The sequence below is a fragment of the Crotalus tigris genome, unplaced genomic scaffold (genome assembly GCF_016545835.1).
Source record: "Crotalus tigris isolate CLP2741 ecotype Arizona unplaced genomic scaffold, ASM1654583v1 scf7180000018371.15429387391:27106975, whole genome shotgun sequence".
In the NCBI taxonomy this organism is placed as follows: domain Eukaryota; kingdom Metazoa; phylum Chordata; class Lepidosauria; order Squamata; family Viperidae; genus Crotalus; species Crotalus tigris.
The window spans coordinates 12,147,110-12,174,858 of NW_024096970.1; the positions used below are offsets into that span (position 1 = coordinate 12,147,110).

The 27,749-nt window shown below is 34.4% G+C and overlaps 2 protein-coding genes across 5 annotated transcripts in view; one reads left to right on the plus strand and one right to left on the minus strand.

The window, feature by feature from the left end:
* CHCHD7 (coiled-coil-helix-coiled-coil-helix domain containing 7) lies at positions 1–12,508 on the plus strand. 4 transcript variants are annotated; one of them, XM_039351445.1, is made up of 6 exons: positions 86–128; positions 2,234–2,304; positions 4,163–4,270; positions 7,066–7,164; positions 9,680–9,831; positions 10,886–12,508. In XM_039351445.1, the coding sequence occupies exons 2-5, from the start codon at positions 2,284–2,286 to the stop codon at positions 9,782–9,784; spliced, it is 333 nt and encodes a 110-aa protein (XP_039207379.1). In that variant the 5' UTR covers positions 86–128; positions 2,234–2,283; the 3' UTR covers positions 9,785–9,831; positions 10,886–12,508. The 4 variants fall into 4 exon arrangements, with proteins under 4 accessions (XP_039207380.1, XP_039207379.1, XP_039207378.1 ...); XM_039351444.1 differs by having other exon boundaries at positions 88–128; positions 9,680–12,506; XM_039351446.1 differs by lacking the exon at positions 2,234–2,304 and having other exon boundaries at positions 1–128; positions 9,680–12,506.
* Positions 12,118–27,749, minus strand: part of SDR16C5 (short chain dehydrogenase/reductase family 16C member 5) — an 18,018-nt gene continuing 2,386 nt past the window's right edge. Inside the window, exons 2-7 of the mRNA XM_039351443.1 lie at positions 25,027–25,368; positions 23,911–24,042; positions 22,155–22,254; positions 21,305–21,449; positions 16,198–16,323; positions 12,118–13,738 (exon numbers count right to left, since the gene is read on the minus strand). Coding sequence (XP_039207377.1) covers positions 13,594–13,738; positions 16,198–16,323; positions 21,305–21,449; positions 22,155–22,254; positions 23,911–24,042; positions 25,027–25,344 — 966 coding nt within the window. The 5' untranslated portion in view covers positions 25,345–25,368 and the 3' untranslated portion in view covers positions 12,118–13,593. The remainder of the gene's footprint in view (positions 13,739–16,197; positions 16,324–21,304; positions 21,450–22,154; positions 22,255–23,910; positions 24,043–25,026; positions 25,369–27,749) is intronic.

Consider the following 27,749-nt stretch of genomic DNA (forward strand, 5'->3'; position numbering starts at 1 on the left):
CCACCGGGCTGCGGGGCCAGAAACGGGGTAGGCTGCGCCAGTTATAAGGTCGTTGCCCAAGCCGCTGACGTCTTTCGAATTCGAGACTAGCTTTCAGGTCGTGTGCTGAGTTTCTCGTGGTGGCTGAGGTAAGTATTCGCTCCAGAGCGGCGTCGTGAGAGCGCGGTATCGCCTTTGGTGCGTGGGGCGCCTTCGCCCGCTTAGAAAATCTTCGCTAGAGCTGCCTTCTTGGGGCGTCGCAGCGCCCGTGGCAAACGTTGCCCCCGGTTGTTCTCTGAAGACACTGAAGAATGAAGGAGAAAGGAGCTTTGCGGGAAAGGTGGCCGAAGCGGGCCTCGTCCTGTTTTCCCCGGTCCGTTTCAGGTGCTGAACGCTTCTTTCAGATCTCCCTCTTGTTGCGTTGATCCCGGCTTTCTTAGATTCGCTTTTCTTTCGTGGTTCCTCCACAAACGGACCGGAGTGACTTTAAGGGGTCATTAGCGCCACTCACCAAGATGCTCCAGGTTCCCATTGGCTAAATTGCATTGGAAGGCCCCGGTGGCAGTTCAGTCTACGGAGGCTCAATCCTAAATTTTCCCTCGATTCGGGGTTCGGAATTAGGAAAAAGAGTGGGTGCAGAAAGGCTTTCTCAGTTTCTTTTGCGAATGGCGGTGTACTCCATTGTGCGGAAAGTTGGATTCGAAGCTCAGAGACAGCTGTTTCCTTTGTGTTTATAGACTTCCCGAAAGCTTTTCATTGGAAAGAATGCTACGGAAGCAACGTATTTATTAAATTTATTTTCCGCCCATTTCACTATACCAGCAACTCTGGGAGGCTTACAATATAATAAAAGCAAAGATGTAAAAATATTAGAAACTATTAATAATTAACAGGGGTCATAAAACTAGGAACTAGTTTCTTCCATAAATTGCTAGCATAGAAAAATATATAGGAATGTACACAACGATGGGAAACGTTTGTACTTCTTTGCTAGATAGTTTGAGCTTGCAGTTAGTACCGGTCCGCACAAACAAGCAAAGCCCATCCGCAAGAGGCAGGCAGCACATAAAACCATGCACTCTTGTCCACGGAAAAACCTCTCTCCATGGAACCGGTCCCTGGTGAACCAAAAGATTGGGAACCTCTGTATTAGTATATAGATGGACTAATAAAAAATTCAGGACTGTAAATCCCAGAGTGAGACCACTTCCGTATACTGTCATTTAGAAAATAACAAGAAAGTGTTAGGATTAAAATAGACTCAGGGAATTTTTATTGTATTCTTAAGAATATTTGTCAAGTCTAACCAGAAAGGACATAATGCAGGGCATATGTAGACCTGAAAAAGTGTGTTTGGGAATTTATTTTCAGTGTTAGGGCTACTCTTCACTTCTGCAGCTATTTTTGGGAGGAATATGTTGATATTTGCTATTACCATTTTTAAATCATTGGGAATATAGGCATTTTGCCTATCTCCTGCAAGTTGCACAGAGATCTAATAGACTGGCCCTCAATTTCACAGAGCTCAGCCTGCATATATTTGTGTGTTTTCCACCAAGGAGGATTGCTTTCCTAATATAAGATATAGATAAGATAAGATAACCTTTATTGTCATTTTTTACTATGGGCATGACACACATCAAAAATGAAATTTAGTTGCCCACTCTCAAAGTGAACACATACATGACACACGCCTAAACATACTATATACAACATATACATACTATACACAACATATGTATAGACTTACACCTCTACATATACGTAACATATGAATATGAAACACTTTCCATCTTGAATATATATAACGGAAGGACCAAGCTTGAGAATTCACAAGGTTTAGACTGTTTAGGAATAGACTGTTAGCGTATAAATGCTTCAGCCTGAATCTGACACAAAAACAAAAACTATTTTGTGATGGTAGCAAGTCTGTAAACTTAATGTATCTTGTATTTCAGAAAATGAAGTTACAGTGGTTTTAGAGTTCACATACACTATAGTTTAGTTTTTGGTATATTTAGTAGTTATAGTTTGTAACATTTAAAAAAAATATAGAGCTTTAAATATAAGTTGTAACTTTCAGCAATCTGATAGTAAGCCATGTTGAATTTAGTATAACCTACATAGGATTAGATTGTAAATTTCACATGAATTGTTTACTGTGTAGATACAAATCTATTCTGTACAGCTGTACTGTATGCTGCATTATCATAGAAAATCTCTTTAAAAGCACAATTTGCCCTTTTTTTGCCAGAACTAGTGTCCAAAATACATGAATGTTTTTCCTTATTTTGAAATGAAGAAATGAATGACCAATATCAGCAGGTAAATGTAAGAATATTAAGGATTGAGGTAGTAGTCAATCACACAAATATTAGGCTGTAAATCACATCTAGAAGCTTGCTTTCAAATCAGTGTACGTATATGTCATGATCCCTAAAGTCAACCTTGACTTATGATGACTACATAGACAGATCCAGCTGGGGTTTTTTTTTTGGGGGGGTGTCAATATTTCTTACGTGGTTGCCACTGCCAGTACTGTGTTATTTGATTTGCCGTTATGACGACTTATATCCAAGTTAAGTGATATCTGTTGTCCCATTTCAAGAGAGTGCTATACTGTCAGGCTCAGATAAGCAGGTCCACATGTGAAGGTTCAAAACTACTGATTTATTTCTCAAGCCTATGCACAGGAATCTTCTCAGACAAAGGGTTTGCACCTGGATAAAATTAGATAAGAGTCAACTGCATTCAAAGGAGTTGGACTTCATCCTCTTGTGACTATGTAGACCAGGGGTGTCAAACTGCCGGCCCCTGGGCCGGATGCCTCACACACTTACCCCATTGCCAGCAAAGTCAAAACAGTTTGACATGTCTGATGCAGACACTCTATAAACTGATGTCCTGCCTGACTCCTCCCTTGATTCTGCTCATCTCCTACATATATACCATGTATCAGGAATCTGGTAGCAGTTTTTCAGATTAACTAATTTTATTGAAAGGAATAATCTTTTGTGTATTTTTGATCAGTTTGGTTTTGATCTGATGAAAGCAGCTGTGGTTCATGAAAACTTGTGCCTTGAAGTTTGAAAAGATGTAAAGACTGCTAAAAGACAGTCTTTACATCTTTTCAAACTTCAAGGCACAAGCTAACAGACTTCTGAATTTTGGCTATGCTAACATAGCTCTCCTCCAACATGAATGTAAAAAAAGGTATTCTTAATTTAGATACTAAAACTTGGAAAATTTCTTACTACTTTGTATTTCAAAGCTCAAATTGTAACTTGCTGCATTTTAGTTAAGCCAGTATTATATACAACAGAAGGAAAACCAGCCACAATTGATTTGGTCTGGAAATGATCCCCATGCTTTGTCATTTCCTTAATTGTCATTGAAAAGTCATTTTGTAGGAGATAGTAGATAGAATGACAGGAAACAGCAGCTAAGAAAATTTGGTCTTTTTAAAATTATAATAAAGCCAGATTTTTTTTCTGTAATATCTATTGCAATTGCTCTTTTTATTTCATAGCTTTCAGGAATGTTAGCCCAAGACCCCAATTAATGCTGTGTAGAAAAATAGGTCTTATATTGCCCCTCCAATATATTCAAATGACTTATCTGACTCCCCTATAGACTTGTCTGACCTAACTGCTCATTTCTTACCTCTAAATTCATATGGTAACCATACCATATGGAAAATTGTATATTTATAATTTTGGAATGAGCAAAAATATATATCTGCTTTATATTTCTTTCAAAAATATGCCAGTGCATATTTTCTGGAATCAGAATTTTATGTGAAATATGCTTTACTTCAGCCACCTTTGGTAGTTTCAAAGTTATATTTGCTTTGCAGAATATTGTTTTAAAAATTGTCACCTATTGCCATATTTTTTTCTAATTTTTAAATAATTATTTTTCAGAACTTTGTACTTCTTTCAAGGTAATGTTAAACCTCATAAAAGAAGCTACACTTTTTAAAAAATAGTACTGAACATACTAATGCATAATATGCTGATTTTAATTATACTTATTTGCAAACAATCTTTTTTCTTAATTCAAAATTTCCTACAAAACATGCATCTTCTTTTCTTAAAATATTATTTACAAGTCCCTAGGAAAAAATATTACATTTTTGTTAAGACAAAAGCTGTCCTGATATGTTGAAATTATCTTTTTTTAGCTGCTGTCCTTAAAAGAAAAACCACACACAGAAAAAAAACAATACAATATTGACTTTATGTCCCCAAAACACCGATTGCAGGATCATGACATTAATCCATGTTTAATGGTAAGTTTTCTTCTAAATGGATGCTATGAGGTTTTAATTTATTTTTCTGAAACCTAGCTTTACATAATAATAATGTATAAAATACTGCATATAGCAGTTGGCTGTTGGTAGTCTGTGTCTGTGTCCAAACGGAGACATGTATCCTAGGTATCTTAGTTTATATGTAGAATGAAATGGGGCTATGTTCTTTTAGATACATTTATCCAGGCAAGTGTGATTCAGAAAAGGCCTGAGCGTTTGTTTTTTTTTTAAAAAAACAAGTCTGAAGGGATTTTCTTGGCAACAGTTTGTGAAGACCTAACTAGTGGCAGTTGAAGAGATGCTGGGAATGAAAAGGATGTGCTGTGCTAGGACATCAAGGGTGGCAGGAGAAGGAAGGTAAAAAGTTGGGAAGATTGGGATGGTAAATGGTGGGATATATGGCATACATTGGAATAGCAGATAAACCAGAACATTGATGATGGATATTGACAGGATCCTGTAACTACAAATATACCGTATTTTCCAGCGTATAAGACAACTGGGCATATAAGACGACCCCCAACTTTTCCAGTTAAAATATAGAGTTTGGGCTATACTCGCCGTATAAGACTACCCCTCTTCCAACGCACACCAAATAAAAAATTAAAAAACATCAGATTTGATTTCAATATGGTACGCCTTTAACTGTTAATCATAATTGTTGCCTACCGCCCATCAGCTGTTCACCAGCTTGCTGCTTGTCAGCTGTTCGGCAGCTCGCCCTTCTGCGCAGGCGCGGCAGCGTATCTGAGCATGCGCGGCATCTGATGGCGTACGGACTTGTCCTTTTGCTGCTCCAGCGCCCAGAACAGTGCCGGAGGATCCACGGCTCACTCTTCCTTTCAAAATGGTGAGCTGCTTAGATCCTGTGCTGGTTCTCCTCCTCCGTCACCAGGCTGTCCCCCCTTATACCCGGCGTATAAGATGACCCTGACTTTTGAGAAGATTTTCATGTTTAGAAAGTCGTCTTATATGCCGGAAAATACGGTATTCTAAATTTGTTTCTGTTGAATTGCAAAATCATAAAAGTTTGGAAAAATGTCTGAACTTCAGTAGTTTGAAACAAAACATTTCCTGTTGTTGACCTTGCCCTCTGAAACAGTATTTTACCAGAGATACTTACAGTGCCCACACTCTTTGTGTTCCAGATCTGGCTCTCTTCTTCTTCTTTTTTATAAATATTTTATTAAATTTTATAAGGGTAAAGGGGAAGTGGGGTCAATAAGGGTATGACAAGGGGTAACAAAAATGGTTAGACCAGGGGAAGGGATAAGTACAATAGTGGAGTTGTCCCCCACAATAAGTCAACACTTCAGCAAGTAAACCCGTCCGGCTATACATATTCAATCATAGTAATTAATATAAAATAGCAATACTTAATATAATATTCAGATCTGGATCTCTTCTGATGCCTATAGTTAAAGTGCAAATATCTTTGTACCTAGATAATATATGAATTCTATAATGTATTTGCATCTTGTAATACAACAAAACCACTATAAAAGGAGTGGACAGCAATAATAAATTTAATTAAATTAAAATTTAATCATGATTTCTTTTTTAAAAATATGTACTAATGTAAGGCTTCTTTGAATGTAGGTATAATTCAAAATCTAAGTTTGAATGCTTTTTTGTTCATTTATAATAATTTATTAAAGATATTCTTTGGTTTAAGTCTTATATTCATTGTTTTTTTTTGTGTCACATATAGATGTATAATTCTGTTGGATATTTTACCTGAATTTATCACTGTAATAAACTGATTTGATATAATTCAAGATCTATTACATTCCTTTGAGTTACTTTTTTCAAATAAGTTAGCACAAAGATTAACCCCTTAAAGAACAAGTAAAATATAATTATTCATATATACCTATAAACAATGTATTTCTTGATAATAGAATATTGATTACATCTAACAACCTTAAATACTAATAATCACACTAATTATTCTAATATTTTAAGCACTTTTATTAAAAATCTTGAAGGTATCATAAACCAAATGTTTTTATTGGCTAATGTAATTTATATTTTAACCTAAAATCTTTTAAAAACATTTATACAAAACTTCGCTTAACAAATAACATGGGCTCTTCAGTGCTATTATGGTACTGTTTTTCAACAATAAGAATTCCATGTTTCTTTCCTTGCTTTCCTATAAGCTCTGTGAAGGAAGTTCCACTGATGCCTTTGCTTTGGTTCTGCAAAGAAGTACCACTAGATTTATTTTTTCATCTCCCAACTCCTTTCTACGAATTGATAAGTAATTCAGTTGAAGATGTAGCTGTTTTTAAATTTTAATTGTGATTTGTTACAGGTGATATTGTATGATGTTACAAAAGCTTTAAACAAACTTAAAACTATCTAGTCAGATGAGGAAATTATCTTATTTCTTGCATATTTCTTGGAGTTCTAGAATATCTTTTAGATTATCAGTTCTATTTTAATTTAAAACAAGCCAAAAAGTTTGCATCCTTATCAAATTTGGTTACATTTCTTGGTAACAATATTTTTTGTTGGGAGAATTTTAAGATACCTATTATCTTAATATTTACAAAACTATAGATTTAACTTTTAGCCTAATCTTAGTTTTAATGTCTTAATACTTTGAAGAAACATATATTTACACTACTGTTAAGTAAGATTTTATTCCAACATAATTATAAGTTTGTACTCTTATTGTTTAGTTGCCTTTCAACAAATGAATATGGTACTCTTCTAAATTGTGGAAACCAACTATTAGGTTTTATATTTTATTTCCTTTCATATTCAAGGAAAGCGATGCTTCTAGAAAGTGTTTGGAAGCGAATCAATCCAATAAGGATATGTGTGCAATCTATTTTTTAAAGTACAAAAGTTGCCGAAAATTTTGGGTAAGTAGATTTGAAAGGCTTATAAATAAACTTGTTCAGGAAGGGAAACAGAAATAAGGCTCTAAACCTGTCTCTAATCTATTCCTGTCTCTATCAATATTATTGTCTCTGGCGATATTAAAGGGTCAGATTATTTATTGCATCATTTATATGAATTTACATTACAATGACTCTGTGCTACAGAATCCAACAAAATGTCACAGTTTAAATGGTTAAAATTAAGATAAATTAAAAAAACATTATTTACACACAACAAATTAAAATAACCAAGTATACAATTTCCAAGGAAATTCATTTTCCAGAAAAAAATGAATAGTTTTCACTCATACTAAATGCTAACATTGTTTGGTTCTTTGAACCTCAGGGGCAGACTAATCTATAGAGATAGTGTACTTTCAATAAGACTTATCTTCACACTCACGTCTCACAATCTCATTGGCACTGGGATCCAAAGTATCTTATTCTGGACTGAATGCATCAGAATGGGCATATTCTGTTTGGAGAAGGTAGTCTGGAAGATAAAGAACTATAGAACTTTATAATAAAAACCATCAACTACTTGCAATATATCTGAGATGCTGTTGACCTGGCTTTCAAACATGAGTAAGTGGATTGCTACATGCTGTACCAATGGATGTTTCCAGGAAGCTTTTAAAAGAAACCTTATAGAATGTGCTGCAACAGATCACTCTTAAGTTGATAAGAGTGAGCGTAACCGTTGCTAGTGCTGGCTGCTCCAAAAAGGGCTGCAGTTGCCCCATTAGTTGAAACGAGGCAAGGGCTCTCCTAACCTCAGCCAGATTTTGTAAATGCAAGAGAATCTGGAAGTTGCAGCTGCTTTATCCTGTAAAAGAAGAATAGCTGACAGTATTCAAACAGTATTTGATATTTTACTTTATATTGTTTTATCCATCCATCCTCAAGACAGTTAATGATACCTACCACTTATCAGCTTTGCCAATGGTGGAAATACGTAATTGGATATTTATCTTAATACCTCAACCTAATTAATGAATCACCTGCCCCAGTGATTTCCTAAAGAACTTAAATGCAGAGCCTATTGCATCTTATAAAAGAGTGACGGGTTTAACTACTTATTACTATCAGCTGGTACACTGAGACTGTCTCTCCCCATTCCTCATAGGGGGATAATTACTTTGGTTGATAGTATGAAACACCTTTTAGAGGATGGCCCAGAACAAGCACTCTTTATATACAGGTCCTAATGAATTTTAACATTCATGATGGGACACCGGTACACAGATTGAATCCTACGGATATTACTACAATTGTGATAGGATACCTCTATCCTTTATCAACCTGTAAGGATACATCTACCTGTATTTAAAACTTTATGGTAATCGTTTATTCAGGAATTTAGACATCAAATCAGAATTTGTTTACTGTTGTTTTTTTTTTTACACATAAGATCAATCCATATTGCATGTAGAGAGAGAGAGAAGAGGAATTGGTTTGATCTGGTTTATAAACCATCATTTTGTTCTTTGGGTAGGTCACATTCATACTAAGAAAAATTCACAATGTTAGATAGCATTCTCATAGACATCTCCTTTTGGTGCTTTCCAGATTTCCATAGAGCAATTTCCAGATTTTTCTATGTATATATATATATTTTTTTAAATAAAGCTGATATGTTGAAAGAAAATGGTTATTTTCTAGTTTGTCTTTTATGATTTATAATATTTCTAAGCTTTTAGCCATTCTTAAAAGATAAGTAATGGTGGGTGGGTGTATCCCAGTGCTTACTTTGAAAATATTCATACCTACTACAAAAAGAAAGCAAAGTGGGTGAGAGTAATCTCATTAATTTTAGATGAAATCATATAGCTCTTTTGTTAAAAGAGGCAAGCTTGCCGTGGCAGCCATTTTTGAATATATCACATGCTGTCAAAAGTCCAGATATGGCCACTTGCCCAGAGAGGCTGTCTATCCTTCACTTAATATTATGGGTGAAAGCATTCATTTATTCACATGTGCAAAAAATTAGCTCTATACATCACTATACTCTGATGTTATACCACTCTGTTCAACTAGAATCTACCAAACCATTTTCCTTTTAATGAAAAAAGTGACTCTTCTGGCAGATTATTGACATTGAGCCTCTAAGCCTAAACACATTGTGGCTTCATTCTGGTAGTGTCCATGTATATAAATCAGTGTCTGCATATACAGAGAAAGTCAAAGCATGATGCTCTGTATAGTTCTGTCATGTGCAAACTGTCCTGACATTTCTATGAATGGCCATGTTCCATCTCCAAACTACTGAGTGATGATTGTGTATCTTAAACAGAGTGATTTATCTTCTACTCATGCTGAAACAGTATTTCAAAATAGGTACTCTAGATGTCAAGAGGTAACAATTTATTTTAATGGAGCAATTCTCCAACTACACAGCAAGTATTTGATTTGCTGAACTAAATATGTAAATATATTAAATATTTGTTTGCTAACAGCAAAATGGATTGAATCAGTGTTTTTTTTTTTTCATTTTTAGCATGGGATTATGATGCAGAGAAGACAAGATGGAATAAAACCACATATGCCTATAGCAGAAGAAAGAAAAAGAATCCTAGCTTCATTGGGAGAAGCACCATATTGACCATACAGTTTTATTAATATAGGATGTATAATGGTTTTACTATAATGGTGTGCTTTATTTTATTTTTAAAAAGTGGTTTCTTGATACTGCATTGCCACAATCCTTGTATTGTATTTTATTAAAAAAAAAAACAAAACTTGAAACTTTAAATGTCTAAAGAATGTAATGCATTCTTATATGGGAAAAACGTGCAGAAATAAGGTTTTGATTAGGCAAATTCAAGTGGTTTTATATTTATTGTAACACATAATTTCATATATACAAAGAGGAAGGAATTCAAATTGATTACACATAATGTAATCAAATGAAATAGTTGAAAATATAGTACAGGACTGAGCATTCCATAGATTTATTTCCCAAGACAAGACAAAAGTTGGCTCATTTTAGATCAGTGTATCAGTTATCAGTAAATTTTAATATCCTGTTAAAATTATTACTTTAAGGACTAATATTCTTCACTATAAAGTTGATGGTTATCAATCTATAGATATTTTCACCTTTAGCCTCAAGTCTGTCAATTCAATGGTATTAACATTTTTATTAATAAATTAAGCAGTTTGGTATATATTAGGAGGTTCCTAGAAAAGGTGCTACATAGTATTTTCAAAAAGTTTAGGAAGAACTGGACACTTTCTATATGTCCAGCAGACATCAGCTTGTAATTTATATATAAATGTCAGTCTGGATAGAATCAAGAATCACTGAGTTCATATGAAGTATTAAGTGTCAGGATATCATAGCATTCATACTGTTTTTTTAATATCTCTTCCATGGGACCTTTAAAAATAACTCACTAAATGTATTAATTTGGACAATATTTTGTTCCCTCAGAATAACGTTATTTATGAATTTCTTCAGCCTTTATTTTTAATATTTAATAAAAAATACTTTTAATAACTATAAACTTTATTTATTTTCAAATAAAAATAAAAACATTTTTAAAATTATTTGTTATTAAAAATTAAAAATAAAGGCTGAAGAGGTTTATAAACATAAATGTTCAAACTGAGTAGTACTTAAATGTATTTTGATACACTTGTAAAGTTTTGAGAGACTTTCCAACTTGCTGGTTAAATTCCCCTCTTCATCTCTTGCTTATAGGATATTATTTGAACATTATCAGGAAAATCTTCTGCAAAGAACAGCCAGATGAGCTGGGAAGCACTTAGCAGCTATTACTTAAAGCAGAGGTCCCCAACCTTTTAGGCACCAGCGACCAATTTTGTGTGGTTTCATGTGCTGCCTGCATCCCATGGATGGGACTTCGTTTTTTGCACAGCTCAGTTTCTGGCATGCTGTTTCTCGTTGCTGGTCCATGGACAAGGGGTTGGGGACCTCAGAGTTAAAGGGTATGTTGTATAGAAGGGTTAAATCAAACTACAAACAATGTCAGAGTTATACAAATTATTAAAATGAATAGATCTATACATATCCTGTATAAACCCTTGTATCTGAACCATATTTAATTCTTTGAGACAAAGAAGTGTTGCATCAGATTTGATCTTCTGAATTATTTCAGCTGATGTTTTCATTCCTGTTTATACTCAGTATAACAAGAGTTTTAAGTATGAGCAGTTATACATATAAATCTTACCATTTTTTTTAAAAAAATGTTGATGCTAATTAGAAACAGTTCTATATTATTACCAGGCAGTAAACTGAAATTGGAATATGAAAAATTGACAGCAACATTTCAGACTATATTGAAACTATTCCCATATTTAGTACATTTATTAAATAAACAATTGTTTATTACTGCAACATAATCCTGAACTCAACTAATGTGTCATGTGCCATCACAAAAGTTCAGATTTTACATTTATGTTTTCTGCTCCTGTTCAACTGTTGAATCTTCTGTTTTCAAAATGGTATTGTATATAATTGGATTACAGAGATTAAGGATGAAAAGTGGCTATAGGGAGGTGACAAGTTGTCACCTATTCCTAGAATGCCTGCAAATCCAATATTGGTGTGAAGTTGTTAGTTGGCCTGATCTTTTAAGTCTCCGTTGGTGATTTTACAGAATCCACCAATATTCATAAATAGTTCAATTGTTTTATATGATATCATTCATTTCAAAAATTGTATTTGTTCAGGTTTGATAGATGGAATGGATCTATATAGTTCTGTGAAGATACTGAATATATGCAGCCTTAAGATTACAGATAGGGAAGATACGGGATTTTTTCAAAAACATGTCACAAAGGATCATGTTTTGTTCTCTATTACTATATTACAAGATATAGGCAGTGGTGGGATTCAAATATGTGAACAAACGGTTCTCTGTGTGTATGCTGCTTCTGGAAGTCCATTCTGGGCCTGGGCAACAAAAAGTTAGCTACCGTTTCTGCCGAACTGGTGCAAACTGGCTGAATCCCACCACTGGATATAGGCTATCATGAAATGGATTTAAGATAGAGAAAAACAAAAACTGAATGAATCTTGGAAAAAACCCATTTGAATCAATTAACTAGTGAGCTGGTAGGCACCTCTTTATTTGATATATTGAAACAAGCTAGATGAGAGTTATTTTAAATGCTGAAATTTGATTTTCTGCACGAGTAGGGACTTAGATTTTATGATACAAATAATTAATATATTGTCAATGTAATTATATTATTTGCCTCTTGATCTTACAAGAAAAGAAAATTTGGATCGATTAAGTTTTTCATGTAGGAAAACAGCTTCATCTTTTTTTCTAAAATAAATTGTTATTGGTAAATATATTTGTCTTCTACATAATTAAGGTAATTTCAAATGCTATTAGAAATACGACAATGTTATACTGATATATGTAATTCATTGCAGGAAATAGTAAGGTATTCTCACAGCATTGTCAATGTTTAAATTACTAAATTTAAAAAACATAAAGTTTATTACAACTCAAGTTGCCTTGATGCCTGTTTTAGGTGTAACACCTAGGTAATATTTCTGGACTTAGATGCTAAATAAGATCAGGCCTGGATAATATTTGCATGGAAGTTCTCTATGGAATGCTGGAGCTGTTAATAAAGAAAATGTTGATTGCAGACTGTTACATTACACAATTTAAATTTCTAATATTAAAAATACTGTTTTTTGCAATTGTATTTTAAACTAGATAATTCAATTAGATAAAGGTCTGTGATTCTTACCAAGACATATCTAAGCACAGGTCTAAATATTCTTGGTTATGAAAAATCTAAACAGTAATGGAACTCAAAAGCATTGCTGGTGCTACAAGTGTCTTTATTTTGTACCTAAAATGCCCAGTTAACTGATAGAATTTTGTCGTGGCTGGGTACATTGAGGCTAAGATTTTTCTACTGCAGTCTGGAAAACCAGAGCCCACAAGATGTTCCTACTCAATTTCTAGGTGGGCAGTTGTTGTCAGTCTGGGTTGGGATTAACAACCTAACTTTGAAATAATATCTGGGCCTTTTGGCAGCAGTCATATGAACCTCTTCCTCTTCTCATCTAAAGTGAAAAACCACAATCTCCTGGTTAGAATGGGGTAATTAGACTCAACTAGGTCTTGGGCACCTTCATCTTGTATATCATTAGTTTACTATTAGTTTACTATTTTTCTTGTTTTGCTAACAGTCCACAAAAAAATAATTGGTTTCATATAATTAAGTAATTTTATTGAAATAAAGCATCACTATTAGGTTGTATTTCAGCAATTGTAAAAAGAGTGGTAGTTAAAATTATCATACCCTGCTCCCAGTATTTCACTTTTGCTAATAAGCCATTTCAGATCTGTTGTTTTAAGTGTACCCTTTACAACAGTGTAAACTGAAAGTTCTCTATACTGGCTTCTCGGTTTATAATCAGTCAAGGGAACCTGGAGGTTTTATTGATTTTGTCTGATATTTGTAATCATCAGTCTTCTCTGTCCGACCTTTGAATTTATTCATAACTTGTAAAATTCCCAAATAGTCATAAAACAGGTCAGCTGATTTTGCAGGAGTAATGCTAAAAAGAAAAGAGACAAACATAAGCCATTCTATATTAAACTTTGAGATGCTGTCAATTTTGCTACATTAGTGTTACACAGGTTTTACACATTAAGAAGCTAAACAGAATCACTTAGGTGGGATGGGCAGTACAGAAATTTAATAAATATTAAATGTAAAAGAAACAACATAAAATTAAATCTGATAACATAGAAAATTAAAATGGTAGACAGCAGATAATCTTTAGAAGCTAATAAACACCACTCTCAGTCATATTAAATGGATGACAGGAAATAAGAGAATCAATTGAATTCACTTTGGAAGAGATGTCTATAACTCAGGTGGGGCATACACACATATAAACCCTTCTTAGGTATCCTATACAGCAGGCGTGTCAAACTCGTCGCACAACTTTTTCCCCATTGCCGGCAATGGGGTGGGTGTAGTTTTGGCATGATGCATCCGGCAGTTTGATAAGCCTGCTATACAGTCTTTGTTATTGATGAAACACAGAAATGTCTTCATTTGGGTATACCAATTTGCTTTGAGATGTAGAAATGCAGAGTACATATAGTAAAACCATCTAACCCGTCTATTTTGATCCATAAAAAAAAGTACACTGATATGTAATACTTCTTTGGATTCATGCCACCACTAGCTGTTAACACTTCTGCAAACTGCTGCTTCTCTGGGTCTACTATGAGTATGATTCAGGTATTCCTTCTCACAATTTGTTTGGAAGCAAATAAAAATCTATTTCTTGTTCTTCAAATTAATGTGATTGTCCTTTTTTTCCTCACATTCTGCATATAGGAATACAATGCTAGTTGAACTGCGGGCTTTATTCCCTTGGGAACAATGTCCCTTTTATTCAGAAATGTTAACCCTATTCCAGGGCTGAATTTACAGTAAAATTCATGCAGGGTCTTTCACAAACAAAAAAGAAAAGCCTTTCTGAATACAAGGCTAGAAAGCACAATTAATATGCTAACTCTGTAAACTGCTTAGGGCTGTAAAGCACTGAGAAGCGGTATATAAGTCTAAATGCGACTGCTAAGTGCTATCTTGTCCTCTGCTGGGCTATCACTGAAGCCAAAGTTATGTTGCAGATTTTTAATCTTTACAAGTAATCCCATCCCACCCCAAGAGCCAGCCCCTTCTCCTGATAGAGATACTTATCAGGGTTCTAGGCAATATCTGAAGATGACCATATTTCAATTTTGCTTCAAGTGATTGCAGACAAGCCGCATTTGTTCTGCACTGTGTATACTACCTAGTTTGTGCTGCTGCAAGCAGTAAAATGTGCCTTCAATTTTCTAACTATGATGTGATATCTGAATTTCTAGATATTCTATTTTAAAGATGCTTGCCATATCTTTAATCTTTTTCATCCACCAGGTTTATTGCTCCCTACTTTTTAAATTAAAATCAATTAAAATATAATATTGAAAAACTGCAAAGCAACTATTTCTAACAACATATGCATTTCCAACTATGGCTGTGCCCATTATTTTTTATATTATTGAAAAAGGAAAATGAATGGCTGCAAAGTAGTGCTTAATCTTCCACCCAAAAGGGTAAAGATAAATGAAAGTAGCATGGTGAATTCTGCAGAATGACAAGGTAAATAAGAGGAAAACAGCATCTGTAATTGAACAGCTGTTTTGTAAGATAATTCCCAGTATGTTTTCAGAATTCCAGGTATGCCCTCTAATCATTGGTGGTCCTGTTTTACACATTCCAATATTCTGCAAAACTTTCATATCTCTATGGATATGAAATTCAATTTTCTTCTTTCTTTAAAGTAACAACAAAAATGAAAGAAAATACTGATGGAGCCCAACTTTAGTGCATAGGTGCAGCTGGTCTGGGGTATGCGACAAAGCTTCCCCTTGTCCTTTTCAAAACAAAAATTAATGGCTGTCACCTCAAATTAAAGGAAATTAATCTTCTCAAGGACTGATGGCACACTCAAAGAATATACACCAGGAATTTGATGCTGTATCTGCTACACTTTTCTTAGTCCTGTTTTTCTCTGAAGTACCACTCTGCTACATTTCAGATACAGTCTTCACTCAGCATGTTCCTTAATTGTAATATTGGATGAAAGTATATATGGCACTGATTTCTCATTTTTTTAAAAATTAACTATACGTAAATCCATCTTTTCTATACTTTTATATGAAACTGAATATCAACTTTAGAATCTGTTCTAAAAGAGATTTTAAGTAGCCTACCCTGATGCCTTATTTTTCTGAATAATTCAGTTTAATTTAATTAAAATAATTGAATTGAATTGGATACATTTCCAAAATAAAATTAACCTGGATAAAATTTTGCCTAATTTACATAGGCCCAAGAGATCTTTCAACAGAACATAAAATTTGGAGATCTTTTTATACTGCTACCTTGTTTTGTTGTTGTTCAGTGTTCCTTTCTTGACACATTTTCAATTAGTTCTAGGCAGAACATTCTTACCTTTTAATTACATTAATCAAGTATAGACTTCGCGGTATAAAGATATATCGTTCATTTCGGAGTATCCCAGACACAATTCTTTCTACAGCATATTCTGGATCTATAATAGGTAGGAAATGAGACCACCTGATGGAATAAAGCACCACCATTTTGAATTATATTTTTTTCTTGAATTTCATCTGTAATAATAGCAATTGAAGCTTAAACAAAGCAATCATCAATATGCTTGGAACCATATTGCACCAACCAAACTCATGAACATTGTCTCCCTGTCTCACACACTCTCTGTAATTCCAATATCTTGCTCATGCTTTTTTTTCTTATGTGTGTATATTTAATACAGATATGTTCACATTATTACAATATTATAATAATACAACTTACAATAATACAACTTACTACAATAAATAGTATTCTAGAGCAAAACATTGGTTAGAAAATTAACAGTTGCATATTTGAGTTAAAATGGAGAAAATCTTTGGACAATCTACATTTATTATTTTTTCATATTTTATCCTCAATTTGTCATCTATATTTTACTCAGTTCTTCATATGCCTTCTGTATAAAAGTCTTTGAAGCAGTTATAATTTATATAAATAATTCCCCAACTTAATTTTCTAACCTTTGTTAAAATTTGATTTTAGATTTGGTATCATATCAATCCAACAAAATCCCTCTTCTGTAATACCTACCTGCTTGCCTGTTTGCTTGCCTACTAGCTATCATCTATCCATATCTTCTCATTTGCTTTATTGTTCTGTTTTATCAGAATTTGAACTCTTTATTTTCTTAGGACATTTCAATTTTTATAGGTAGTTTTCTTAATTCTAATGGAGTAATTTGCCAATACTCCATTAATTGTTCAGAGAAGCACATCTAACATTGCAAATATGAGAGTTCTTTTGTGGATTTAGCTGACCAAATTACATTATATTCCAGTGTAAAATTTGATGCTAAAAGTATAAAAACATCACTATCCATAACAGGCATAGCTCAAGCATTTTATACATGTTCTAAAGAATCATTTTACCAGATTTTACTAAATTTTTACCAGATTTTACCAAAATTAAATTTTACCAATAAAGGAGAGTATTTGTAGTTCAGAGCTGAAATAGCAATAGCAATAGAGTTATCTACCTCCTCATAATACTTTACAGCACTCTCCAAGTGGTTTACAGAGTCAGCATATTGTTCCCAACAATCTGGGTCCTCATTTTACTGACCTCTGAAGAATGGAAAGCTGAGTCAACCTTGAGCCGATCAGGATTGAACCAGCAGTGGGCAGAGTTAGCCTGCAATACTACATTCTAACCACTGTGGCACCATAGCTGAGAAGTCCTTAGTGCTCTCTGAGCTTGGTTGTTTTCCTGCAGACATTTCATTAACCTAACTAGGTAACATCATCATGCTAGTAAGGAGTGAGTTTTGCTCTCAGTTTATATACCACTGGCTTGCCCTGTCAGTTAGTGTTGGTGAGTGTGGGGGGTAGTCTTGGAGGTTTTTTGGTTGGGCTGTTTATTGTTAGCTTATCTAGCTGTTCCTTGATTAGGGTATTGTTTTACTTCTTGATTTTCTTGGCCAGATTTTATCTGATGAAAGATCTGATAGACTGAATAATGCAGTAGAACTTTGAACAAAAGAAATCCTGATCCCTTATGAGCTTTTCCCTTCGATTCTGTCAGTAAAAAGGATCTGATTTGTCATTGAGCCAGTCACCATAATCATCCCTTCCTGCATGATTCACAATTGAACATGCATTTGCCTTAACAAAGCATCTTCTCTTGTTAGCTTTCCTTTTGTAGAAAATATATGGTGGCTGAAACAGAACCAGTACCAAGTACGCCTCAGAGCATTCATGGCCACCCTATAAATATTACTAAAATTATTGGGAACAGGAGCTCATAACCAGAAGGAGTTTCTCCAAAAGAATATACTTCCATGTATGTGATTTCAACATACAACAGCATGTTGTATCAGAAATAGCTTCTGGAAGGGAAACTAGAGAAATTCATATATACAATTGGTACTAAGGTTGCAAAACATTGTAAAAAAGCAAGTTCTGTTTTATTTAAACCTATCATCACTATTTTATTTAAAACATGTCATCGTTATTTTATGTAATTTAAGGACATACATACATACATACATATTTGAATAAAATAAATAATATGCGATCACCAGGAGAGTTTAAGTAGGGGGGGGGATACGAGGGTGTCAATAGACTTAAAAATTAATAACAAAGGGGCAGGTAGGAGGATCCGAAGGAACGACAGAAGAGAATGTAACACCAAAGAAACATCTGGAACATTAATTGACCGGCTGGGGCCAGTAACGCGGTCTAGGAGCTGGGTGCAGATGTCAGCCAAACCTATTTAAGTCATTCTTTTTTTTTTTTTCAAAGATAATTTTTATTAAATTTTGACATTTTACAAAAAACAAAACAATCTTCCCCCCAACCTCCCCAACCCTCCCATTCCCTCCCCCGACCTTCCCAGAGCTGAATATAGGCTTAATTAAAATTTCATCAAAAAATCTTAAAAAAAGATATAAACCATAAATGAATCTAACATTAGTTAGAAATCTAAATACATTAATTAAAAAAATTATAAAATAATTAACAATAGTATATATATAAAGAAAACATGAATACAAAAAATAAATGTTTAGAAAAGAGATGAAAAAAAAGGAAAAAAGAAGAACAAAGAAAAAAAATATTCCATTTTAAATATAAATTGTTAAAAAACTAAATAATATTTTTATATCTAACTTATGTTGTATAAAATCTATCCATTTTTCCATACCGCAACATACTTCTCTTGCGATTGATCCTTCAAAAAAGCCGAAATCTTTGCCATTTCCGCCAAATAAGAAACTTTAAGAAACCACTCTTGCAAAGTAGGCAAAGATTTCTTCTTCCAACATTGCCCTACTAACAACCTTGCGGCTGTAATTAAATTTAACATCAGTGTAGTCTCCTTAGTATCACAATCAATAACGATACCTAACAAAATCAATTGTGGGGTAAATTTTACCCTCCTTCTAAAAATTCTTTGAATATTCCACCATATCTTAATCCAAAAGGCTTTTATGTTTTTACACGACCACCAAATATGATAATAAGTAGCATCCAAGCATCCACATCTCCAACATTTAGGCTGTAAGTCAGGATACATATGAGACAGTTTTTGTGGATCAAGGTGCCATCTGTAAAACATTTTATAAAAATTCTCCCTTAAATTCTGGGCTTGTGTAAATTTGACATTTCTCACCCAAATAGTTTCCCAAGTATCTAATAAAACTGGTTCACCAAAATTTTGTGCTCATTTAATCATACATTCTTTAACTAATTCTGCTTCTGAATCCAATTCTATTAACACCCCATAAATTCTCTTAATGTGAGTTCGTCTTTGATCTTTTACTTGTTTAAAAAATTTCTCATCTTCTCTAAGCAAAACCACATTACAATCTACCTTCCATCTATCCACAATTTGTCTATACTGAAACCATGAATATATAATATTTTCTTGTGCTAAATCTTCCAAAGATTTTAACTGCCATTTTTACCATCCCATCTAAGTAATTGTGCATAAGAAACACTATCCATCTTAACTCCTCTCCTTATCCCCTCTATCGCATGCCATGGTATGGCCCATAATGGAATTTTAGAATCAGCTCTATAATATTTCCTCCAAACCCGAAGTAAAGAAATCCTTATAATATGAGATTTAAAAACCCTATCAACCTTTTTATTAAAAATTAAATAGGCATGCCATCCAAAAAGTAAGTCCCAACCCTCCAAGAGGAGTATTTCTACATTTGTTAAATTAACCCAATCACTAATTAATGTTAAAACCACAGCATCATAATACATTTCAAATTCGGTACCTTGAGTCCACCTCTCTCACGAGTATCTTGTATGATTTTAAGTTTTACTCTTGGCTTTTTCCCTGCCCAGATAAATTTGTTGATACCTTTCTGCCATTCATTTAAATTAACCTCATTCTTTAAAATAGGTATAATTTGAAATAAAAAAAGAAACTTTGGCAGAACATTCATTTTAATCACCGCAATTCTTCCCAGAAGAGATAATTGCAACTTCTCCCAATTTTTCAAATCTCTTTGTATCTTGACCCACAGCTTTTCATATTATTTTTATACAATTTTGCATTAGAGACAGATAAAGTAACCCCCAAATATTTTACCTTATCAACAACCTCAAAATCTGTCAAATTAACCAAAGTCTGCTTATCGAGATTAGTCATATTTTTGGGTAATATTTTAGTCTTATTATTATTAATTTTAAAACCCGAGACCCATCCATATTGATGTATCAATTGTAATAACTCTACTACAGAATAAATAGGTTGTGATAAGGTAACCACCAAGTCATCTGCAAAGGCTCTTAATTTATATTCTTTTTTATTAACTTCTATTCCTTTTATTTGCTGTGATTCTCGAATTTTAATCAACAATATTTCCAAGGTTAAAACAAACAGCAATGGTGACAATGGACATCCCTGTCTAGTCCCTTTTTCTATTGTAAAAACCTCTGACAAACCCCCATTAACTATAAGTTGTGCCGTTTGTTTTTGATAAATAAAACCAAGAGCTTGTAAAATTTTTCCTCCAAAGTTCATTTTCTCAATTAATCTTAACATAAATTGTCAATTCAATTGATCAAAAGCTTTTTCAGCATCTAAAAATATCAATCCTGCGGAAACTTGATTATTTTTATCTAAATATTCTAATAAATTAATGATTTGTCTAACATTATTCTTCATATACCTTCCAGTTATAAAACCTGTTTGGTCTGTGTGTATAACATGATGCAAAACTCTCATAAGCCTATTGGCTAAAATTTTCGCAAAAATCTTATAGTCTACATTCAAAAGAGATATAGGTCTGTAGTTCAAGTCATTCTTGTTAAACTGACTTTTTAGCCCTGACGATGTTGGGAGTTCCCAACGAAAGCTTGGCAGCTTTTTAGTAAAGTATTTTTCTTACTTAAACTCTCCTGGTGATCGCATATTATTTATTTTATTCATAATTATGCCTGGGAGTCGTATTTTTACGGATACATGTATATATGAAATGCAAACAACTCACTTTGTTTTACAGCCTTCAAACATTCCAGTGTTCACTAGATATGGACAGACAATTGTAGATTTAACACCATTCTTTTTCATTACCATCATCTCTAAAGCTAGAGATTCAGCAAAACCCAGAACTGCAAATTTACTTGTACAGTAATCTGAAAAGTGAGAAAAAAACATAATAGTATATGCATGAAGCAGAATATTCTTCCTATAAAATATTTTGGATATCCCACATAAGCATAAGTAACTGAATAAAATCAATGGCAATTGGTATCTTTTGTTTGTACCTTCAGAGTTCTATTTTCTATATTTACAACATTGCTGCTAAAAAGAGGCTGGGAATTTTTAGGGTAAACTACACACTTTCTCAAAATGCACGCTCCATGTGTGGAATACAACTTTCTTAATTACTATGCATATTATACTTAACAGCAACAATAAATCAAACTATTTGACATTAGCTCCTGTCTCATGTTTACGATAAAATGTGCTATACCTAAAAATATTTGAGGGGAATCCCTAGACAGTTCTTTCAAATATTATCAATGAAATGTGACAGGAGTAATTAAAAAAATGGACAGTCATCATTTCACTGAATTTAATTCAATTACTTGAAGTAAATTGCCCTATCATTTTTTCAAAAAATTCGATTACTTCTATAAATCCGATTACCTTTTTTTCATATTTCTTCTTTTTTCTTGCTACTACAGTCTTTGTTTCTTGTTCGAAGAAAATTTTGATTTGTAATAACAGTTGCTAACTCTTTGGCCTACTTCACTTGTCAAATTAAGACTTTTATTTAAACTATCTACTAAAAGGTTTTTTAAATCTTTTCTGCAGCACTTTTGCCATATACTAACCTGCCATTTTGTTGACAGCATAACAGCCAGCTGCACTTGAAATAGTCACCACATGTCCATGATTAGAGGCTACCATGGCTGGAACAAAGGCTTTGACAGTCTATGGAGAAGAGGTAAAAACAAATACATTTCAGCATATGAATATATAAAAAATAAATATATATTTTTATTTTTTTTAAAATTTCACTTCAAAAATGACCTAATCAGGTAGATAAAACAATATTTCAGAGTTTCTGAAAGGTCTTCCAGTCTTTTAGTTTAGCTATTGTTTCATTTTGGTCTCTTCTGGGATGTTAAGGCAACCTGGAGGTGACCAGGGTCTATGTGATGGTATCAATCTCTTTGAAAAAGGGAGGGGTACACTGTCTCTTCAAGAGGTCACTACTAGATCCCTCTTTTGCGATAATCATCCAGTCTCCAAACTTCCTTTTGTTGGAAATATTTGCTGTTGAATAGTTGAAACTTGGAGTCAACTTCTGGGCAGGTAATGGGTCAGTTTTTAGGAAGTGAATTTAAATAGGCTTGGGATAAACACGTGTCTATCATCTAACAAAAAATTAAAAATAAAATAATAAATAAATAATAATAAAAAAATAAAAACAAAACAAAACAAATCCCTCAAAGGGCAGATTCGATAGACCGCTGGGTCTTTTTCTGTTATTAGTTTTCTATATTTCTATATTATTGCTGTGTTATGTTCAAATGTACTACTTAATATATAGATTAACTACAGCTATGATTCTTGTTTTTCTTTGATAGACCACTAGAGGGCATCAATAACAAAAAAATCAGACTACAAAACTGCATGGAATTATGGTATTGAGGAAGTTCCCAGGAATCAAGACTGAAGTCAAAAGTAGAAACAAAAACATTTTTAAATATCTGTGCTACATAAGTAAAAATCTTATTTTTTGTTGTTTCTTGCAAAGCACTATGTCTAGAGAAGCATGATTGACATGTTTTCAAAAACTTATAGGGTTGAACCTGTGATTGCTGACAGCAATAGCTGATTGTGTATAAATGCAGATCTTAGTCAAAATCAACATCAATATTATCTGCTTAAACAATTGATGGCCTTTCAGATATCCAGAGAAGGGTTAAGAAGGGACATGCTTAATTGTACAGCTTAATTTTTTTAAAAAAATAAATTACTAAAAATATAATCTTTTGTTGATCAGGGAGAGTGGGATACAAGCACTCTTCAGGTTGGCCGATTTCCATGGTCTGAAAATGATAAGAAGCTCATTAAAATATTTGTGGATCTTAGAGATCACATATAGTCCTTTTGTGAAAGAACATGATCCCATAATAGTAGAATTACTTCTTTGAAATTATTGAATTATTTTCTAAAAGAGCCTTTGTGCAATTCTTATAGCTTCTTCAGTAGGATAGAAATGTATTGTGTGGTGATAAAGTAGAACTGACTGGGGGCTGAGGACAATGCTATGCCTAGCTTTGAAACTGCTTATGAGAAAACAAGATTTATTGTTATGATTTTCCTACAATCATGTTCATGTGGTTTTTCTTCCCCCTATCATCTTTCTTGGATTCTGTTTAGTTTGCTTTTTAGAAATTTGATCAGAAACTAGTGAGAGAAGATGTTCTACTATGAAATCATTTCTCTTATTGGTCAACATATGATGAGAAAAGACAAAGGACTTTCCACAGGAGTTCTATCTGTAAGGCCATTTTTACTAATAAAAAAAATGCAAGTTCATACTGGATATGCTTTCATAATTAATCAAAAATCTGTTACCCAAAAGTGTGCCATTGTGTTCACTTGAATACTCTTCTCTAGAAGCATATCGGGGCTGTCTAAAAACATTCTTCCCGTTATGATGCCAGCATTATTAATCAGGATACCAACATCACCAACTTCCTTTTTCACCTAGAACAGTCATAGAGCAGACCCAGGTTAAAACAATTTTAGTAAATTTACATAATTCAAAAGAAAGTACAGCTACCAAAAATCTTCATATAAGGATCTTTGCATTAAACATGCCGTCGGACATTACATGAAATGGAGGCTCAGTCTGCTTATTTTATCTGTCATTTATCGTCACATTTATCTACTGTTCAGCAAAGTAGACTTTAAAGTTTTAAAGAAGGGAAAACACTGGGGAAAGATGCAAGATAAAACATTTTTTCTCTGATTTTCACCTTCATTCCCTTCTATTCAATTCATCATTCAGCATTAAGGATCTGTGTAAAGTTAGGGGCTTTACCGCTGTTCAAATGACATTACTAAAAATTGGGGTGCATGTAATAGTAAAGTAAAGTTGGAAGGGACCTTGGAGGTCATCTAGTCCAACCCCCTGCTCAGGCAGGAAACCCTATACCATTTTGGACAAATGGCTGTCTAGTCTCTTCTTAAAAACCTCCAGTGTTTAAGGAGCATTCACCGCTTCTGGAGGCAGGTTGTTTTACAAGCAGAAGTCTCCATGAAAAATACTGTTATATGAATAAATCAAAGACCACAGGTCGTATTAGAATACGTGCAAGTAATTTGGAATACCATATACAGTCATCAGATATTTCTGAATTTCAGTCCCCAGAATATTTCACTATTGGTCATGTTGTCTAGAACTATTGGAGATTCTGGTTCATCATCTAGAGGACTACATATTATGCAGTCTTACAACTGGGTTCACACATGCAAACCTATGATTTTATATGTTGTATAAATCCAGACACAGTACTTTATAAATCATGGTCTATTACCTAACATGCTGGGTCAATCCAGTTTTAAACGAATTATAGTTTAATGCAATATATGATTCCAGTGATTACAGACACCATGTTAGCAGATGGAACAAATGTTTGATGGATAAATATTTTATGTTGTACAAAATCTATAACAAAATATAATTACCTGGTCTGCCACTTGATAGATTTCTTGCCTTTTGCTGCAATCACAAATGTAATCATGTACTCTCACAGTCCCAATTTTACGTGCTAATCTAGCTGTTTCTTTGATTCCTTCCAGATTAACATCCCAAAGAACTAAAGTAGCTCCAAGTTGAGCAAATTTTAAAGCCATCAGCCTTCCCATTCCACTTCCAGCTCCAGTTATAAGCACTATTTCACCAGCAACATTTTTCTTCCGTGAATAGATAAACGATAAGAAATACTCCATCAGATTATATATATGCAGCACGATTATTTTGAGTGTTTCCAGGAAAAAATTCATTTTGGAGAAAACGTTTCAGATTACCTGTTGAATAAATTCAGACATCAGTTAAATCCATTGCCAAACATTTATGTCTTGTTTTCACCCCCTTTCAACTACGATCCTTTCTTCCTCCCTTGGGATCTTCCAGAGGAGTAGATCAAAACTGTTAGGGTTTATCAGTGAGAAAGAGGCAGATGTATATCATTCCTGTGGGCAGAATGAATGATGAAACTGTTTAACATTATTGAAGATCTTTCAGCCAAAATAAGATCTCTTCCTTGAACTTGATCATGGTGACTACATGGACATATCCATATTTTCTTCTTGGCAATGGAACAGAGGTGCTATACTGTTAATTTCTGCCACTTAAACTTCTCAGTTCTATCTAAAACCTTGGAATGTCTGTATGGACACGTATTAACCAAATATTATTTTCGCTCACATTATGTACAGAGCACATATTTAAGTTCAGTTGCTGGTGATACCTTAGAACAGGGCTTTTCAACCTTTTCACCCATTGTACCACTTTTAGGATATGGCAATATCCGAGTACCACCAGTCACCTAGCAAGATGTCAAAAACTTGACCCCCCCCAAAAAAGAAAAAAAATTAATAAAGTACATGTAGTCCTCGACTTACAACAGTTCGCTTAGTGACTGTTCGAATTTACAATGGCACTGAAAAAAGTGCTCCCCAAGGCACAACCGAGCAAGACACCTGCCTGCCCACCCGGCAGCGCTTTTCATCCTGTCTGAGGCTTTCATTGTTGTGAGCATTTCTGTTGAGGATTGGCAGCGGGGGTAGGGTGGGCGGGGGTTGGTTTTTATTCTCCCCGTCTGCTGGGTAGTTGCAGCAGGTTTTGGTCACTTCACATGATCCTGGCACACTGTGACTATCATAAATATGAATCAGTTGCCAAGCATCTAATGTAAATCACAAGACCCTGGAGATGCTGCAACATTCCAGCTGATCGACACTTCTTCTGCACTCAGCAGAAGCGCCATGATCAGCGCCGAGCTCCAGCTAGAGCCTGGCACTGATCCTGGTGCTTCCATTGAGCCCTGACAGGCCTGCAGCTCCAGTCATCTCTCGCTCAGGCTTGTGCAGTGCTGCCACTGGTTCAGCTCATTCCCCTCCTCCGCTACCACTTTTCTAGGAGGATGAAAACCTGACAGTCTTCATTCTAGGATGAAAACCTGACAGTCCCAAAAAAGTGCTGATCCTGGCACTTCCACTGATCCCTGACAGGCCTGCAGCTCCAGTCATCTCTCGCTCAGGCTTGTGCAGTGCTGCCACTGGTTCAGCTCATTCCCCTCCCCTGCTACCACTTTTCTAGGATGGTCGCGTACCACCTGCCAGGTGCCAATGTACCACAAGTCGTATCCGTACCACTGGTTGAAAAGCCCTGCCTTAGAACAGGGCTTGTGATTTACATTCAAATGCTTGGTAACTGATTCATATTTATGACGGTCACAATGTTCCAGGGTCATGTGAAATGACCAAAACCTGCTGAAACTACCCAGCAGATGGGGGGAATAAAACCAAACACCCCCCCCTACCCCAGCCTCGCTGCCAATCCTCAATAGAAATGCTCAGAACAACGAAAACCTCGGACAGGAGGAAGAGCGCTGCTGGGTGGGCAGGCAGGTGTCTTGCTTGGCTGTGCCTTGGGGGGCCCTTTTTCAGTGCCATTGTAACTTCAAAAAGTCAGTAAGCGAACTGGTGTAAGTCGAGGACTACCTGTACTTTATCACTTTTTTCCATTTTTTTTTTGTCATCAAGTTTTTGATACTTTGCTAGACAGTTGGTGGTACTCGGATATTGCCATATCCTAAAAGTAGTACAAGGGGTGAAAAGGTTGAAATGCCCTGCCTTAGAATCTCTTAAGAATACATTTTAGGGAAAGTTTCTGGGCCTTTATTTAGTATATCTACAGCTTTCCTCTTGGCAGAATCCAGTCTAATTTATTGTAACTAGAATATACCTGTATTATCTGAAATTTTGGCACAGTATGAATAGGGTAGATAATGCCTACCTCTCCCTCCAATTGGATGGAGTAATAGAGATGGGGTTTAGTTAGATTCTGGTAAAGCAACATAACCTTCGAATGGGAAATGTTTGAACAGATGATTATTGATTTGTCTAGCTGAACTAGACTTATGATTATTATGAAGGTGAAGATGGCACAATGACTTCTAGTTTCATTTAAATAGATACTTTTATTGTTCAAGGAGAAATAAATTAGAACATAGTATCCATTTCCATTTTGTCTTAAAATGTGCAGGCTTTAACTGAATGGATTTCAAACACTTTTCTCACATTTTTTGGGGAAGAAAAGCTTTGCAGTATTAATTTCAATGTATAGAAGATATCATTCTTTGTATACGGATTTATTTTAAAGCAAACCTGGGATAAATCTCACA